Source organism: Dasypus novemcinctus, chromosome 2 (assembly GCF_030445035.2).
Source record: "Dasypus novemcinctus isolate mDasNov1 chromosome 2, mDasNov1.1.hap2, whole genome shotgun sequence".
NCBI lineage: Eukaryota > Metazoa > Chordata > Mammalia > Cingulata > Dasypodidae > Dasypus > Dasypus novemcinctus.
In genome coordinates, this window is record NC_080674.1 from 46420088 (window position 1) to 46437500 (window position 17413).

General features: G+C 40.2%; 1 protein-coding gene across 8 annotated transcripts in view; it reads left to right on the plus strand.

Moving 5' to 3' along the window:
- GHR (growth hormone receptor) overlaps positions 1–17413 on the plus strand; it is a 311580-nt gene that overhangs the window by 272730 nt on the left and 21437 nt on the right. For all 8 annotated transcript variants that reach the window (XM_058308500.2, XM_012528225.4, XM_071207953.1 and 5 more), the window contains one exon: positions 10255–10384. In XM_058308500.2, coding sequence (XP_058164483.1) covers positions 10255–10384 — 130 coding nt within the window. The remainder of the gene's footprint in view (positions 1–10254; positions 10385–17413) is intronic.

Consider the following 17413-nt stretch of genomic DNA (forward strand, 5'->3'; position numbering starts at 1 on the left):
CCTTTTTATCAGTCCTATATTTTTTAATGCACCAGAAATCCACTTTTAAACGCACCAGAAATCCACTTTTAAACGCTTATTAGAATTTAATTTAAAATGATGGGGGAAAAAAAAGAAATAAACAGTTCAGGGAAGAATTTGTGAACTCTTATTCTCAATTCTAAGTCAGTAAATGCCTAAGCCAATTTCACGGTTGTTCCTTCCTCAATCCCACAGGGAACCATGAAGAAAATCAAATATAAAGGTAAATTCCTTATATTCAGTATTATCCAATACAAAATATTTCATCAGGGAAGAAGACTTGGCCCAGTGGATAGGGCATCCGTCTACGACATGGGAGGTCTGACGTTCAAACCCCGGGCCTCCTAGACCCATGTGGAGCTGGCCCATGCACAGTGCTGATGTGCGCAAGGAGTGCCCTGCCACGCGGGGGTGTCCCCTGCGTAGGGGAGCCCCACGCGCAAGGAGTGCGCCCCGTAAAGAGAGCTGCCCAGCGCGAAAGAAAGTGCAGCCTGCCCAAGAATGGCGCAGTGTACACATGGAGAGCTGACACAAGATGCTGCAACAAAAAGAAACACAGATTCCCGTGCTGCTGACAACAACAGAAGCAGACAAAGAAGACGCAGCAAATAGACACAGAGAACAGACAACTGGGGCAGGGGGAGGGGAGAGAAATAAATAAATAAATCTTTTAAAAATATATATATATTTCATCAAATTTCTTGCCAATAGCCTATACCATTTTAGGAACTGAGCATTTGCAGTTTCATAATCATTTGGCAATTCTGTAGGTGAAGAAAAGCAAGCGTGCCAGGCTTTAAAATGCACCCTTCGACAATATAGTATGTGTAAGGCAGTTCACTTGCTTTTGACAATAGTAATCAACCAGGACATTCACAGATTTACTTTGACAGATCTACATCCTTCCAGCACATGACCTTTATTGAAAGGGTATTTAATATGCTCTTACATGGAAAAATTGCTGGATTCCTGTAGCTCTTCAGATAGAGCGCTTTGGAAATAAGGGTTCTTTGGAGAAGGATGCTTAGCCTCAAAGCAGTGCTTCTAGAGAGAGGACTTCAGCAAGTGAGGTGAAGGGTTCATTCCTCTTAACCTAAGTATTTAATGGGGGCTAGTGGGGGACAGGTCTATACAAAATTCAGTAACTGCCCCCCCCCACCCCCGCCAGCACACACAGACTCTAGTCCCCAGAAAGCCCACAGCAAATATTTAGGCTGAATTTCCTTAAAATAAAAAGTAAAGTTCAGTAATACAACTCAACCACCCCAGAACATTCCATTCAGGGTGGCTTTGGCTCAGTTGAATAGAGAATTTGTGAGATAACCAGAACTTTCCAAATTCCAGTTCAGTACTCTTCCCATTTAACATGCCTTCTCTCAGAAGAGCATTCCCAAGAAGCCAGTAAAGCATCTGCCAGGATTCCAGATTACCTAGGTCACCAGGGAAAAGCAACAAGTAGCATTCTAAAAGTTCCAGACGTCCCTGTAGGGCCAGTCCCTCTGGTATCTGCATGAATCGCTGGTAATCTTCTCCACTTAGGAGCTTCTTACTAGATTTGCAGCATTCTCTCTCTCTCTTCTTTCTAAGATTTATTATTTTTTATTTATTTATCCCGCCCCCCCCGCCCCGCCACTTGCTTGCTGTCTGCTCTCTGTGTCCATTTGCTGCATGTTCTTCTGTGCCTCCTTGTCTCCCTTCATTGCATCATCTTGCCATGCCAGCTCTCCACAGGCACGGGCTGTCAGTTCTCCATGGGTGCGGGCCAGCTTGCCTTCACAAGGAGGCCCTGGGAAGCAAACCTAGAGCCTCCCATACGGTAGATGATTGGAGCCCAATTGGTTGAGCCACATCCGCTTCCTTGCAGCATTCTCTTTTAATTGTTTCTCAAGAAAACACAGAAAAAGCCTTTGTCTGGAATTTGTTGCTTTTAAAATTTTTAATAATAATTTTAATACTAGTTTGCAATAATACATCCCCCAGTTATCTAGAACCCAACCTTAGATAGCCATGACCATCTAGAACACAATCATAAAAGAATCACTTCTGAACAATCAGGGAAATAGCCATCACAATAGCACCACAAACATTTCAGCCCTTCCAATTAATGCCAGTGGACTTATAAGTACATGTAAAATAAAGTTAGAATCTTAGATTTAGTAATTTTCTTTGCTCTCTCTAGGTAACAATGCTTAACAAATCATAAGTTGGAAATCACAGAGAAATGGGAAGATGGAAATAATAATAACAAAAACAGCAAACACCTAATGCTCCCTGGTACCAGGCACCATTCTAATAGCTCTGCTTATATCAGCTCATTGAATCTTCACAATAACCTGTGAGATACTGTTAGTATCACCAATTTACAGATGAGAAAACCCAAGTAGACAAAGAGGTTAAGTGATTTGCCCATGATTATACAGATAGTAAATGACAGGTGGGGTTAGAACGCTTTAGCCCCAGAAACTGTGTTCTCAGCCTCTACTCAGTATTATCAAAAGCTCTCTCTCTGTAATTCCCATCAGTAGGCAAGGCAATTCTTGAGATCAAGAATTGTCATTGTTTTTAATAAATGATGTCATTCCAAAGAAGGTAGTACATGTAAGTTTAACAAAGCAGCAGGAAAGCCTGGCTATGCCCAGCCAGGTGGTGAGAGCACTTAGTTCAGGAGAAGAGGCTGGCTCTCCCAGTAGCCCTATGCACAGATACACCCTAATTCAGTACAATAATCCAGAATCCCCATGCCAAATCATAAGAAATGTAAAATAACATTTGACAGACTTGGGTAATAATTCAGAAAATCTTAAAACATTTTGGGGAAAAGAATTTGAAGAGTAAATTCCAGTTACTGGAAAATGATGCTCGGTTGACCATCTCATAATCCATCCCAGATAATTCAAAATTCTTGCTTTGTTTTGAGGGAATTACACACCAGCATAAAATATTAATTTTTTTGGCTTTCATGGAGGCAGATTAACTTACTGTGTGGTGTTTTTCAAATTGAAGGTGGTGACATAGTAAATCAATTTACTGGGTTGTGAACAGCATCACAAATAATTTGAAATAGACTAGATCAGAGTGCATTTACAAGTAGTATGCTTTAGTATAGTTTTGGGGTATTTTCATCTAAGTTATATACATATACATACACACATATATAATACCAACACACATATATAAATATGTACATACTGTGTCATGATATAAATAAATATTTTTCCCTAGGGTCACAGTCAAAAACTTCAAAAGCCACAATTGTAGTGTTTAAGACTACAAAAGTGTAGTGTTTAAAATTCTAGAACTTCCAATTCATTGGACTCACCCAGGACAACTAACAAGGAAATGATGATTGACAACAATCATCTCAAGGAACAGAGAGTCTGCAAATGCAAGCAAGATTGTCCTATCCATCAGCCCCATGAGATCTAAGCCCCCTCTCTAGTAGAGGTGAAGTGGGCATCACCATCCCAGAATCCTCAGGACTGGGGAATGAATGGTGGACTATGGTAGACTTACCGCTACTCTACTATAGACTTATTGTGATTCTAACAGTGGAAGAACTCTTATTATTGATGTGGAGGCAGTGGCCACTATAGGTTCTGAGGGGAGGTAGAGGGAAAAACAGGTGTAATTTGGGGGCATTTTCAGGATTTGGGAATTGTCCTGAGTGACATTGCAATGATAGATACAGAACATTGTATATCTTTTAATAACTTACAAAAATGTGCAGGAGAACATGTAAACTACAATGTAAATTATAATCTATGCTTCGTGTCAATGCTCCATGATGTGTTCATCAGTTGTGGCAAATGTAGCACACTGATGAAGAATGTTGTTGATGTGGAAAAAGGTGGGGGGGCTAGGGAGTGGCACATATGGAAATCCCCTATATTTTTATGTAACATTTATATAATCTTTCTTTTTTGAAAAATTTAAAAGTATATATTTTTTAAAATTCTGGCTAGACTGTCTGGGTTTGGAATCAGGGTTCTGTAACTTACTCATCAAGTGACCTTTGGCAAGTTACTCTTCTTCTCTGTGCCTCAGTTTCCTCGTCTATTACAATGGTGTGAGAATGACAGTACCTACCTTATTCCATAGTTGGGAAAATTAAAGGAGTTAATACCTACAAGGTAAAGGATAGCCCTGGCACATGGGAACCCCCATAAGTGTTAGTTGCTATTATATAGTCATTCCACCTTCCACTCATGTTACTGCTAGAGAAAGGAACTTGGAAAAAGAAACATGTTGAGTGTATAACTTCTTTCCGTCATGGCAGAATTTATATCTTCAGTTTTCTTCCCCTGATCATGCCCTACTGGTCTTTGCAATTGTAATTAAGCATTCTCTTTTCTCATCAAAATTTTCAAAGTCATGAATGTTCTATTCTGCACTATTGCCTCATCCAAATATAAGGCCTAAATACAAAGATAATCCTGAATCACAGATATATTTAGTCATCCAAATATTTTACCCAAAGCCTGTGCAAATATGGGCTAAAAAGTAGACTAGCTCTGTTAGAATTGCCATCTCTTGTTTTTTATTTGTGGATGGAACATTACAGTTTCACCATACTTGGACTGAACCAGTCTGATTATGCAATCCTCAGAACATATGAAAGCTATTTCACTTGACAATAAATATTTCCTCACTTTGGCTTATGTTCAGCAGTAACAATTCTTTATCCAGTGCAGGGCAACTGAGCATGCTTTGACTGCTGCTCTTCTTGAATTATGCAGATATTTAGCAGAATCAGATCGACAATAACGGACCAAAACTCATTCGGCCCAATATGCCTCATGTTTTTCTTTCTTTGCAGTATTTCTGCTTTCATTGTTCATCCACTTTTAACCATATACTCTGGTTTTGTCTTATAATTTCTTCCATCATTTATGGTTAAAATCATGATTGAATTTATCTATCCTATGAAATTATTTTCTTTAGTATGCCTGTGTAAAAGTTCTGATTCAGTGGAGTTTTTTGGGTTTGTTTTCTTAATCATATTAAGGACTATAGTTTTTTTCTTTCTTTCCTCATTGTCTTCTGCTGCTACAACTCAAAAGGAAATTCTCAACTTGTTGTGGTTAGTTCCACCTTGGTCAGAGAGCAAGGCTTTCTCTTCAAACCCCCATCTCCACACAAGATATCTAAGTCACTACCCTCTATTCAAGTGTAATAACCTGTTCAGGACTCTTGGTAACAGATGATACAGAGGACATGGTGAGTAGAGGACTCCTGACTGTTGAGTGCCTTCTATAACTCAACTGGGAGCTCTCTAAAGAACCACTGTCCTTTCCCTTCAAAGAGTCCTGTCTTAGTTTGCTAAAGGCTATCAAGGCAAAATACCAGAAATGGGTTGGTTTTTATAGTGGCCAATTATTAGGTTAAAGTCTTACAGTTTTGAGGCTGACAATGTCCAAATCAAGACATCATCAGAGATGCCATTTCTTCAAAGGTCAATCACTGATGATCTGGATTTCTACCACATGGCAAGGCAAACTGGTTGCCAGTCTCTGCTTTCTCCTCCAGGCTCACTTTCTCCCCAAGCTCAGCTTTGATCAGCCAGGCATATGGCTCCTCTCTCCCTTCTCCTCCAGGTCTGTCTCTTTCAGCTTCAAGCTGCCCTAGCCTCTTGAGGGCCTCTTTCCATGCCTCTGTGCTCCCCTGATTCCAGCCCCTGGGACTTCTCCTTCTGTTGCTTGAGGCTTTTTTTCCTGTCTGTGGTTCTTTTACTCCTCTGTTTATAGCAGACTCTAGTAAGAGGATTAAGATCCACCCTGAATGAGGTAGTTCATATCTCAAGATCCTACTTGCCAAAAGATCCTACTTACAATAGTACCAAACCCACAGGAATGGATTAACTTCAAGAACATACTTTTCTGGAGTCTAGACTGACTCAAACCAATACAGCTCCTTTCTCTCCATTTCATTTCCTCCTCTTCTACCTTCTCCAATCACCCCAGACTCCAACCTGACCTTGGAAATTTGCATGTGATTTTGTGTATCTTTGTTTCTCCTTTGTTGTGAGTTAAGAAGTCAAAAACATCTCCGTTTGAAAAAAAACAAAACTGGATATTGATGTCCTCCCTTCTTTGTACCCTTCATGAAGATGATATCTTTGGCGGGGAGAACCACTGGGCCACAAAGAAGGTAGCAGACTTTGACCCACCTAGATAATTTGATGAGTCAAATTGGCCATGGTTACTTTTGACAAGATGATGTTCTGAAGCCAGAAATGCCTCCCAGCTCCCTCTGACACCATCCCTTAGGCATTGCAGGTTAGCACTTGAATTTAGTAAAACTCTCTTCAGAATTTCTAAACAATTTCAGCAGGCATATATGTTTAGCTTATTCTCAATTAATTCTCATTGCCAGTTTATAGTCTATCAGAAGTTCAGGCAGGGTTATAATTTAGATTTACAATGTTGTACCTGTATTTTAAATTTATCTTAGTGCTTCCAAGTGTTTGTCATAAAGTATTATTGTTCTCTTCTGAGTTTATACTTGGTATTCATATTCTCCATTCACCCTCCAAAACTTGGTTTACAGAGTTTTCACCACATGCTCACTCTTGATGCTGAGTTCTGATAGAACTGATCAGGGAGTCTAATATTGTAGAAAGTCAAATTTTCAGTGTTTACATATAGCCTTATTTCTGCATAGTCATGGTTCTCATCCTGGGCTCATCACAACTGCCTGGGGAACTTTAAAAAATCTCAATACTCAGGCTATACCCCAGGCAAATCTCTGGTAGTAGGCCAAGACATTTTTTTAAAGCTCCCCAGTTGATTTCAATGTGCAGCCACAGTTTGAACTTGCTGCTCTTGCAGCTTGCCTGGTTACTGATTTCCCTTATGGGAACCTCTTGAGAAGCAAGACAGAATTGTCTAACAAAAAGTTAATATTATTTTTGTAGTAATGCTAAGTGCGTAAGCTTGAAATCAGATAGATCAAAGTCCTAATCTCACTTCTGTTACTTAAAACAGTATAACCATGTGTAATTCATTGAACTTCTCTAAACTCCAGTTTTACCCATTTCAAAATGGAAATAACACTTTTCTAGAATGGTTTTCAGTATTAAGTGAAATTATGTATGTAAAGTATTCAACATGGTACCTTCCACATAGTGATAATAACTGAACTAAATATGTAGCTACAAGTCAAAATCCTCATTTCCAAATGAAGTCTCCAAAAAGGAAATGAAAATGAATCATAAATCCATTGTCAAGATTTTTGAGTGCTGAGTAACATTACTTCAGAAAGTAGAGCCACTTAAATTGGGACATTTCTCTTAGTGAAAATTAATCTAGGGCCAATCCTTCAGCGCTATCTTATTCTATTGGTTAGAATAACTAAGAGGGAAAATACTCAAGGCTGTGAATGTCAGGAGGCAGGAATCATTGAAAGCTGCCTTAGAGGCTGCCCGCCACAGCACTTACCAGCACATATGCAACCAGAAAGAAAGAAGGAAGGAAGGAGAGGAGGAGGGTGACAGGAGAGAGAATGAAAGGAGGGAAAGGAGGAAGGAAGAAAGGAGGGAGGAAGGAAGGACAGGCGAAGAAAAACAGAAAAAAAAAATAGACAAAAACAAATCGTTTTCCCATACTACAGCTATATCAAGACTCTGTGTGTGAGCATGCACATCAGCACCACAACCACAAATTTCCTATTTCTTATTTAAAATAAGAAGATTATATGAGGCTTCCAATACATCTGGATTTAAAAGGAAACAGAAAAAGCATAAAAATACTAAATTTAAGTAAAATGTGTTTCAAATTAGTGCTCTTTTTAGTTTAGTTTTGTTTGGTTTTTTTCCCTTTCTGTTTCAAGTCTGTGGGTTGCCTTCATTTTCCTTGCTGTTATGTGGCAGGCATGTTACATAGGGACTGCGGGAACCTGAATGGGGTTTGCATTTGGTGTTCTTCGGTTGTTTCAGCTCAACCACCAAAATTATGCTTTGGTTCTATACTTTACTATTAATGATTATACACACACACACATACATCACTTAATTGTAAAACTTAAGTTTTAAAATACCTTGGATATCATCCATCCCAGCTTCTATATTGAGAGCATCAAATGGGGAAGGTCAAGATTAAATAGTGGCAGAGCCAGGACTAAAATGCAAATCTCTTCATTTCTATTCCAGAGTATTTCCTCCTCTTACTCTCTGTGGAAAAGGACAGTTAGAATGTGAAATAGTCTTTTTAAATGTGCACTCATTAAAACAATTGTGGTTTATATATATTTTTAAAAATCACTTATTTTTTTGGAAGGACCTTAAATTAATATTTGCTGTGCTTCAGCTAATGAGAAAAAGAACTGTTCCAGGTGCTTTACTACATAGTAGGTACTGGCCTAGCAAAAAGAATGCCGGCTTTTCCCACAGTATTCATTTGTAACAGTTCACCCAGTCTCCTGTACTAGATTGCTCTCAGTAATAGCTGACCACATACAGAAGGCTGGCCTTATGCCCTTGCCTTACACAGTGCCAGGGTAAATGCAAATTCTATCCATTCTCCCAAAGCTTTTATAAATTTCTTGGTTCATACAAGAAAAAGGAATGTTTTTTAATAACAGTATGACCATGGAATTTTACCAAGGAGGACTTTCTGTTCCCCCTAACACATGCCACGGTGCTAAGGACATGTCTGCAACTCAGAGTTTCCTGAAGCTTCATTTACTTGTGGCCAGACTATTTAGAGCAATGTGTGTTCTTAAACAGGGAAGAGTTTTCCAAGCCTGAGCTTCTCATTACATTACAGTAATATGGCTATTAATGGAAAGGGATGAACTCCCATGTCTCAGTACTATCATTTCTTCACACCCTACTTATTTTTCTTCATAGGATAGCCCTATTCCCTACCCCAAGAATGAATCTCCTTGAAGACTGGGGCTTTATCAGTTTTGTCCACTGCTCTCTCCCTAGTACAGTACCTGCCATACACACACAAAAAAAAGATGTTTAATAAGTATTCATTGGATGAATATCTAAATAATGGGGTTGTTTAGAAGGTTTTTAGCTTCTCATCCTTTATGAGTTTGTTGCCAGAGGAAAAAGAGGCATGATCTTAGAACCATGGATTTTTCTGTGTTTGGTTGCTATTTATTTTTAAGTTATCTTCTGAAATATTCATAAAAATACTTTAAGATTGAGACCCGCCCTAATGTCCAAGAATGAGGTTTTAGATCATAGATCAGATAATATTAAATGTATGACTGAATTAATGTGTAATGAAATGAATAAGAAAAAAGAAACTTGGCCATCTCCAAAATGGCCATCAAAGTCAGAAGGACACCAAGGATTGATATGCAAAAATCATTTTTGCCTCAGACTTGTCTATAGCTGCATTTTTCATAGATGCGGAGGAATTTTGGCTAAGATCCTGGCATTCTTCACTCTATAAATTAGAAATGACACCTAGGTATGTATGAGTTGTGTTAGAGTTGGCATCTGCTTAATGAGTTTACTGGCCAAACCTTTTCAAGAGAATTCAAATATAAGCAAGATTTATCTGAGAATCTATAAAAAGAGAAATGCTGTAGCGGACACTTGTGGTCCCCTTGGCCCACCTGATTGCATCATAGCCAGCATGTACACAATTGCCAGAAAGAACTGGAGTGTTTTCTAGGCTTCTCCAAAATCAGCCAAGGACTCAGCCCATGTGCAGGTGAGGCCCAAAGTGCACGAGAGTGAACACCTCCAGGGAAACCCTCAACAGTTGAGTGGTGAGAGTGGTGAAGAATCACAGCCTCCCATCCTTCTGAAGGACAATGGTGAGGCACCCTTTACGCAGCTCCTGAGAGGCCCCAGTGGGTGCTCCCCACGTGGCCAGTGTGGAACCCAACTCAGTAACACACACTTTATTAGCTCTTCTCTCTTCCCTTCCCTCTCTCCCCATTTCTTCTCTTCTAGTTCCTGGGATTCCCTTCACTATCCATAGCCAAATCTCTGTCTCCAGTTCTGGTTTCTGAAACAGGTCCTAAAAACTAATGCTTGAAACCAGAGCAAAACTGTTTGTTCTTGGAAACAATAATTGACAAAGAAATAACTGGCAAGCAACCAAGTCTGCATCTGTGACCCAGGAAAGCAGCTTTTTGGGCAGCTGCTGATATCACCTCCTAGATACACAATATGCTGACTTTATCCTTTTTCACCTTTAAAAACAGATGTTTCACTAGGACCACACATTATCCCTCTGATTTCATGCCTTGCCTTTTCTGTTTATTCTGCAGATTCTTCTGAGAAGCCTAAATTCACCAAGTGCCGTTCACCTGAACTAGAGACTTTTTCATGTCACTGGACGGATGGTGTTCATCAGGATTCAAAGAGCCCAAGAGCCATACAGCTGTTCTATATTAGAAGGTGCAGCCTTCATGACTTTCTGGTTTTTCTCTCCATGGATTTGCTGATTGAAGTATACTGAGTTGCAAATAGTTGTAGGAAAGAAAGTGATTTATTTTGTTGCCCTAAATGTATCCATTCATTTATTTTTAAAATATTAATTAAGCCCTTACTATGTACTGGGTCCTATGTTAGGCACTGGGGATGCAACAGTAAATAAGAAAAGACATACTCCCTGGTCTCACAGAGATTCCTTTCAAGTGGGGTAAGAAGGACAATTAAAAAGAAATAAATAAAATGATAGCTAGTAATATGAGTTATTTAAGAAAAATAAAGCCAGAAGGAGGATAGCACTGTATGTGATACATGTATATGCATGAGAGTGTGTGAGGAAGTGAGTGGGCAAAAGTGTGTATGTTAGTATGAGTGTGTGACTCTGTGTGAATGTACTTATTTGAGGGTGAGTGGGTAAAAGCATGTGAGTGCATTAGGGTGTGTGTGTATATCAGAGTATATATGTGAAAGAGTGCATGAGCATGTGTGAAAGAATGAGTGAGTGAAAGTGTGAATGAGTGTGTGTGTTTGTGAATGTGTGTGTGAGTGCGTGAAGGTACATGAATGCATGTTTGTAAGTGAGAGGGTGAGCAGGTGAAAGTGTTTGAGTGTGTTAGGGTGAATGCACATGAGTGTTTGTGAAAGCGAGTGGGTAGAAATATGAGTGAGAGTTGGATGACTGAGTACCTTAGTTTGTGGAGTGTAGAGGATCGGGTGATGTTTTACGGGAGAAGGTCAGAGGAGGCTTCTAATATGGTGGCATTAGAATACAGACCTAAAAGAAGTGAGGGAGGCCACGTGACTCTCTGGGGAAAAGGCTGTCCAGGCCGAGGAAATTGCAAGTGCTGAGGCTCTGAGGCAGGACCAGGCTAGGTGTATTTCAGAGGAGCATGGATGATACAGGATGGGAGATAAGGAACGAGCTATGAGAAGGAGTCAGCGACTTGGTCTGGACCAGACTATGCCAAGCCATGTATCCTGTGGTAGGACTTTGAGTTTTACTTTATCTGTGGTGGGAAGCCATTGGGGTTTTTTGAAAAAAATGTATCTTTTTAAAGACCCCGTTTGGTTTCCATGTAGAGAATAGACTATGTTTCTGTTAAATTAGTTATATTCTGAAAGGGACTGTAATACTTTTCTCCTCCTTTTTTACCAGTGGTCCTATAAAATAAGAGGAGAAGAGTGAAATGGAGATCTCTCAAAGTAATCACCTCCCAAGTAGTTTATTTCTAACCACTTGCCTGGCATTGTTTCCACTCCTGTTTACTTTTATGGTGTACCTTCTTACCTTTTTAAATTTTAGACTCAAACACTCTGTTATCTACTCTTTTCCACCCCAGCCCCAGGGAAGAACTAAACCAGGAAGCAAGCTTAGTGAGGCCCTTTTTTATTCTAGGCTTCCGTGGGTTAGTGTCTAAGGATGATGTTAGCTACCCCCACAGACGAATGAGGGAAGGGAAATAAGATGCAGTCAGCAGTTGAGGAGATGGCTCAGGGCCAGCAAACCTGCATCCCAGCCTGGCTCCAGCACTTACTGAGTGATCCTGGGAAAATTCCTCATTCTGTCTGCAAGTTGGCCTTTTCCTCTGCAGAGTGGAGATAACAGTCCTTGCCTCATGGCTTCTTGTGAGAATTGTTTTAGATAATACATGAACAGCACTTAACAAGTACTTGGCATACAGTACATACATAATAAAGGGTAGCTGCTATTTTTGTTATTATCAGTAGTGTAATAATTTAAAATAATAGTAATATGAAATTCTACTTTCTGGGCTACAGAAATGATTTTTGATTCCTTACTTTCTGTGCTGTTTGGTAAGCAATTAAGTCCATTTTTAATGCAGGTCTGGGTACTTAATTTGCAGATGACTTATACTTTTGTGAGCAGCCAGCTGGGCTCACCACCTTCTATGTGTGAAAGGTCCCTTGGGTGTACCCCAGAGGGCACACAGAGAACAAGTGGGTGAGCAATGACTGTACTTTTTTTCTTTAACGCTGACTCTCCATAGAAGTAGAGGCCAGTACACAAAGCTAATTTGCTTAAGTACATTTAGACAGGAAGCTAATATGTTTGGTAACCTTTTTGTATATGTATTGAATTGATTATGCTATTTGTAAATGAGAGACAGATTTAGTAAATGCCGTTCTCATGTTTTGGCTTCAGCTCAATCAAAACAAATAACCTAAGTTATTTGTACAGGCACAATTAACCCAACTGACTAGAGAATTAGCAAGAGATGGCCTACTTTATGAAAATATGCTTTTACCACACAAATATTATATATAATATCATAAATGTATATTTGTCCCTCACCCTAATCTACCAGAGCCACATGACTTTGTCTATAGACCTCTACTGCATACCGCAGGCCTTTCAGCATCCCTAGTCCAAACCCAGGCTCTGTACTAAGAGGGATGCTGCTGAAAGTTTGACCAGGTGGAGGAAAAATCTCAGACATATTCAGAAGAAGTTCATTAGGTTATGCCGTAGCGAAGGCTGGGATCCTTAGGTACCCAAAGTACAACCTCATGATTAAATGCCAGTCCAAACTTGCAAAGTCAGCATTCTGTATTCTCTCAATAAAAATATCTCAGGCAAAGATAGCATACGCCCATAGCCCAGTTTATCTGGGAAGGTCAGAATTGAAGAGTTCAGGGGTATTAGGGTTAGACTGCCCTGATTAGCATACATCTGTATTAGACTTCTCATTGCCCACTTAAACAGAGATCACAATACCGACGCACTTTCTGAATCTTGTCATTGTTTCTTAGAATTCAGTTCTCAGGCAACTCCTGGAACTATAGAATCATTCCTCTCCATGCCTCACACACAATAAAGCTGTGACATTGTTTCATTCAGAGCCAGAGTCAGTGGAAACAGGAAGGGGCAGGGAAGTAGACAGTGCACTGAGCTTTCAATTCACCGGCCCGTCCTTGGTATCTAAATCACAACCGCGTTTAAACACGTGGCGCTGTCACAGGACAGCAAAGGCCCAGGCCCAAAGGCAGTCGCACACTTTGCTCAGCTCTGCTCCCCACCAGGTGAGCTGGCAGAAAAGGCAACCTCAGTGCATTTGGCTAAACAATTCTGAACAGTTCTCTGCCACCCCTGTGATGGAGACCCTGCCAAATTCAGCATCTGAGCTTGGTGGGGACTCATCAGGAATGCAAATTACAAGGCATGGCAAAAGAAAGCTCTGGGAAGCATGTGAGGGATGCTCTGCCCTTGGCGGCTGGCGTGCGAATACTTTGTTGTCAAAGGAAGTAGACTGGCATGTGAACACTTCATCACTGAGGATGTATCTTCCCCACACACAATTGTGCCTGAAACTAATCCTTTCAAAAAGAAATTATCCTGGCCTTTAAGAAAAAAAAAGTTTACTTTCCAGGCAAGTTTGTGGGGGAAAGAAAGGACATTGTTTCTTCTCTTTTTTTCAAAGAAAAGGATTAAATTTTAAGGTTAAACTTTAGCATACGCTGTATGTAATGAAAACAATTGCCCTTAAAGCATAAATGGTGTCTTCTTTTTTTTTTTTTTTTTTTTTTTCAAGCTCAGTAATATGTATTTGCTCATGCATTTTATACTTGATTATAATATATTTTCTTTTTTTTTTTTTTAATTTTTTTATTTTTTATTGACTTTGTAATATTACATTAAAAATATATATGTGAGGTCCCATTCAACCCCACCCCCCCACCCCCCCTCTCCCCCCCCCAACAACACTCGTTCCCATCATCATGACACATCCATTGGATTTGGTAAGTACATCTTTGGGCACCTCTGCACCTCATATACATTGGTTCACATCATGGCCCATACTCTCCTCTATTCCATCATGTAGGCCCTGTGAGGATTTACAATGTCCGGTGATTACCTCTGAAGCACCATCCAGGGCAGCTCCATGTCCTGAAGACGCCTCCAAAAATGGTGTCTTCTTTTATTATTTCTTTTACAGTTGGTCACCTTAAGGGGGAAAGCTTTTCTTCTCTTCTGTTTTCATTGATAATTCTTTCTACTGCTGCTACTCCTATTTCACAAGATAGTCTGTAAACAAATCTAAAATACTTAACTTTGGGTGGTAAACAAAGGAGAAAGTAGCCTCCATTAAGTGGCCTCAGTTACCTTTATGAAATCAAACCAGTGTTGGCAGCTGACGACGTTTAGGCTTTACCCAAATCCTGTTTTCTGGAAAACAGTGAAGTTTAATAAATACCCCCACCTCTGTATTCCAGCAAATGGCTTATGCACAGAACTTCCCTTAGCCAAACAAGTCTCTAGAATACCACTTTGTTTACCTAGGATAAGATTCAACACAGACCCTCCACTTTCCACTCCTTTGCTTCATATATGATTAGCTGAACTGCATGAACTCACTGATCGATCAGAACAAATTGCTTTTTATTCAGACACCTTGGTTAGTCTGTCCTTCCTCCAGATCCATGAATTTTAAGAGCACCTCCCAAATAATAGGCTGCTTCAGCATAAAATATTCTCAAATCTACCGTCTAATCACGCCACCTTTCATCCCACTTCCCTACACCCAATTCTTTCCTCTGTATAAAAGAAAAATCCTTTTGGCCTAATTCTTGAGACACTTACAGACCTGATGGTCAGAACATTCTCCAGACTGCAATAGTTCCCTTCCTCTATTGCAATAAACCCTTTCCCCTTTTGCAATAATATTTTCAGATAAAGTCTCTACTCACCAAGACTGAATTTGTTGTTTTGACACAATCAACATACTATCTGCTTTGTGAGTTCATTTGTTTTTGTGTGTGTGTTCAATTTAATAGTTTATTAAATAAGTTTTAAATATTTATTTAAAGTAAAATTCTAATTGGATTAATGAGGAAGGAGGTGAGAGTTAGGTTTTGCACAAGCTATTCCTGATCCATCATGCTTAATTGCTTTAAATTGCTTATTCTATGGGACTAATGGGCTTGGGACCATCTAAACAAGATTTTTCACACAGTCCCCATGGAGACCAGAATGCCAACATGCCAAAATTCAGAAACTGTGAAGCACAATACAGCTAGCCTCCCTGTTCCAAATCAGGACCTATTAGGCACTGTTGTTCATGTTTGGAACATTTTAGTACTGTGAGTTTTCTAGCTTTAATACTATCAATTATCCTAAATTCCTTTGAAATTCCTTACATTAAAGCATCATTCTCTGGGCAGTCTTGTTAAGCCATTCTCTTTAATACACACCTATTTAGTTTGAAAGTCAAGGTATTATCAACCATATTACAGTTCAGTGACCCACTCATCCCTAATTTTTTATCTTTTTCCTGTTACTCCAAATACACACACAATTTATCCTTTCTTCTGCCCTTCACCCACTTCCTTTTCCCATCAGGGATGAATCTCCCTCTCTTCCAAGGGTATGCAACTTTCAGGAATCTCAACCAGAACTTAAGCAATAGTTCCCTGTCTCAGACCCTGGTGTCTCTGCCATTTTAATTCCATGTTCTTTACAACAGCTGATGGGCAGCTGTCCAAGAACCCCCTGATATTGCTCAGGTTTCTCCTGGTGCCAACCAGACCGGGCTGAGATACAACTGTAAAGAAGGAAAACAGGGAAGCCCCTCGTCCTTTCCTTCTGTTCTCTGTCTTTCCCTTAGCCTCCGGGGTCCACACTGCCTGCTGCTGCACAACACCCAGGCCTCAGAGTCCTTCCAGCCCCAGGCGCCTTCTCCTTCCCTGGGCCATTCCCACTTCCTTCTCAGGCAAATATTATATGGCTTTTCATCTCCTTGACTTACAACCCCTATTCTCAGCTTAAAGGATAGTGAAAAATGAAAGGAGGATGAGTTACTCCACCCAAGTAGCAGCTCTAATTTAAGACAGTTCTGCCCTGTCATTCCACAGCCACTTGCTTCCCCACCACACTCATGCCCACATCCTTACCTCAGTGCCTTTGCCTGCTCTCTTCCCTCCCTTTCCTCTACCTGTTGCCAGTTTATTAAATTTTTACTCCATCCCTCAGAGTTGCTAAGAACACCACCTCCACCTTGAAGCCTTCCTTGATGAATCAGAGCACACATTCCCTCTTCTGAACTCCTGGGGATCTTCATGACACTACCAATGAGCTTTCAGCCCATGCCACTTTGTAAAATAATTTTTAGTCTTTCCCTCTGAGTTGGGAAGCTTTCATTAGGCACAGGTAAATCCCCCATAGTGGCCAACACCATATTTTACACATAATCAATGCTCATTGGCTATTAATGGAATGAATGCAAGAGGCCAAAAATCAAGTACTCCAATGGTAATTTCTGAGTTTTCTTCTAGCCTGGAGGTAGGGACCAAATCTTATTTGTTTACAAGCTTACAGTACCAGTACTTGATTTATTGTAGGCACTCAAAGAGGGATTGCCTAATTCATTCATTCAGTCAGTCAGACAGACAAGATTTTGGAGGACCTTATCACATACTATCACATGTCTGCTCTGTCCTTGCTAGGATGGACTTGAGTGTGAGCCATCATTTGATTATACTGCATTGTTGTTCAGGTTCCCATGGCAACTGATCAGGGCATTACCTTTCCCAAAACTCTGACTTCCTTCTGACATCTCCTTCCCATTCAGTATGCAGCCTAATGTTCTTTTAAGTCATCTGGGCCAATGATGTTTTCCATAGAGGGGTGGAGATGACTAACATTGTGGTAGAATGTAAATATAGAAGCATAGCTTTTCTGATTTACTTCGTGTTCTCCATGTATCCATCTGTCCTCCATGATTTTTTTAAAAGATTTATTTATTTATTTATTTCTCTCCCCTTCTCCCCCCACCTGGTTGTCTGTTTTCTGTGTCTATTTGCTGCATGTTCTTTGTCTGCTTCTGTTGTTGTCAGAGGCACAGGAATCTGTGTTTCCTTTTGTTGTGTCGTTGCGTCATCTTGCTGTGTCAGCTCTCCGTGTGTGCAGCACCATTCCTGGGCAGGCTGAACTTTCTTTCGCGCTGGGCGGCTCTCCTTACAGGGCACAGTCCTTGCGCA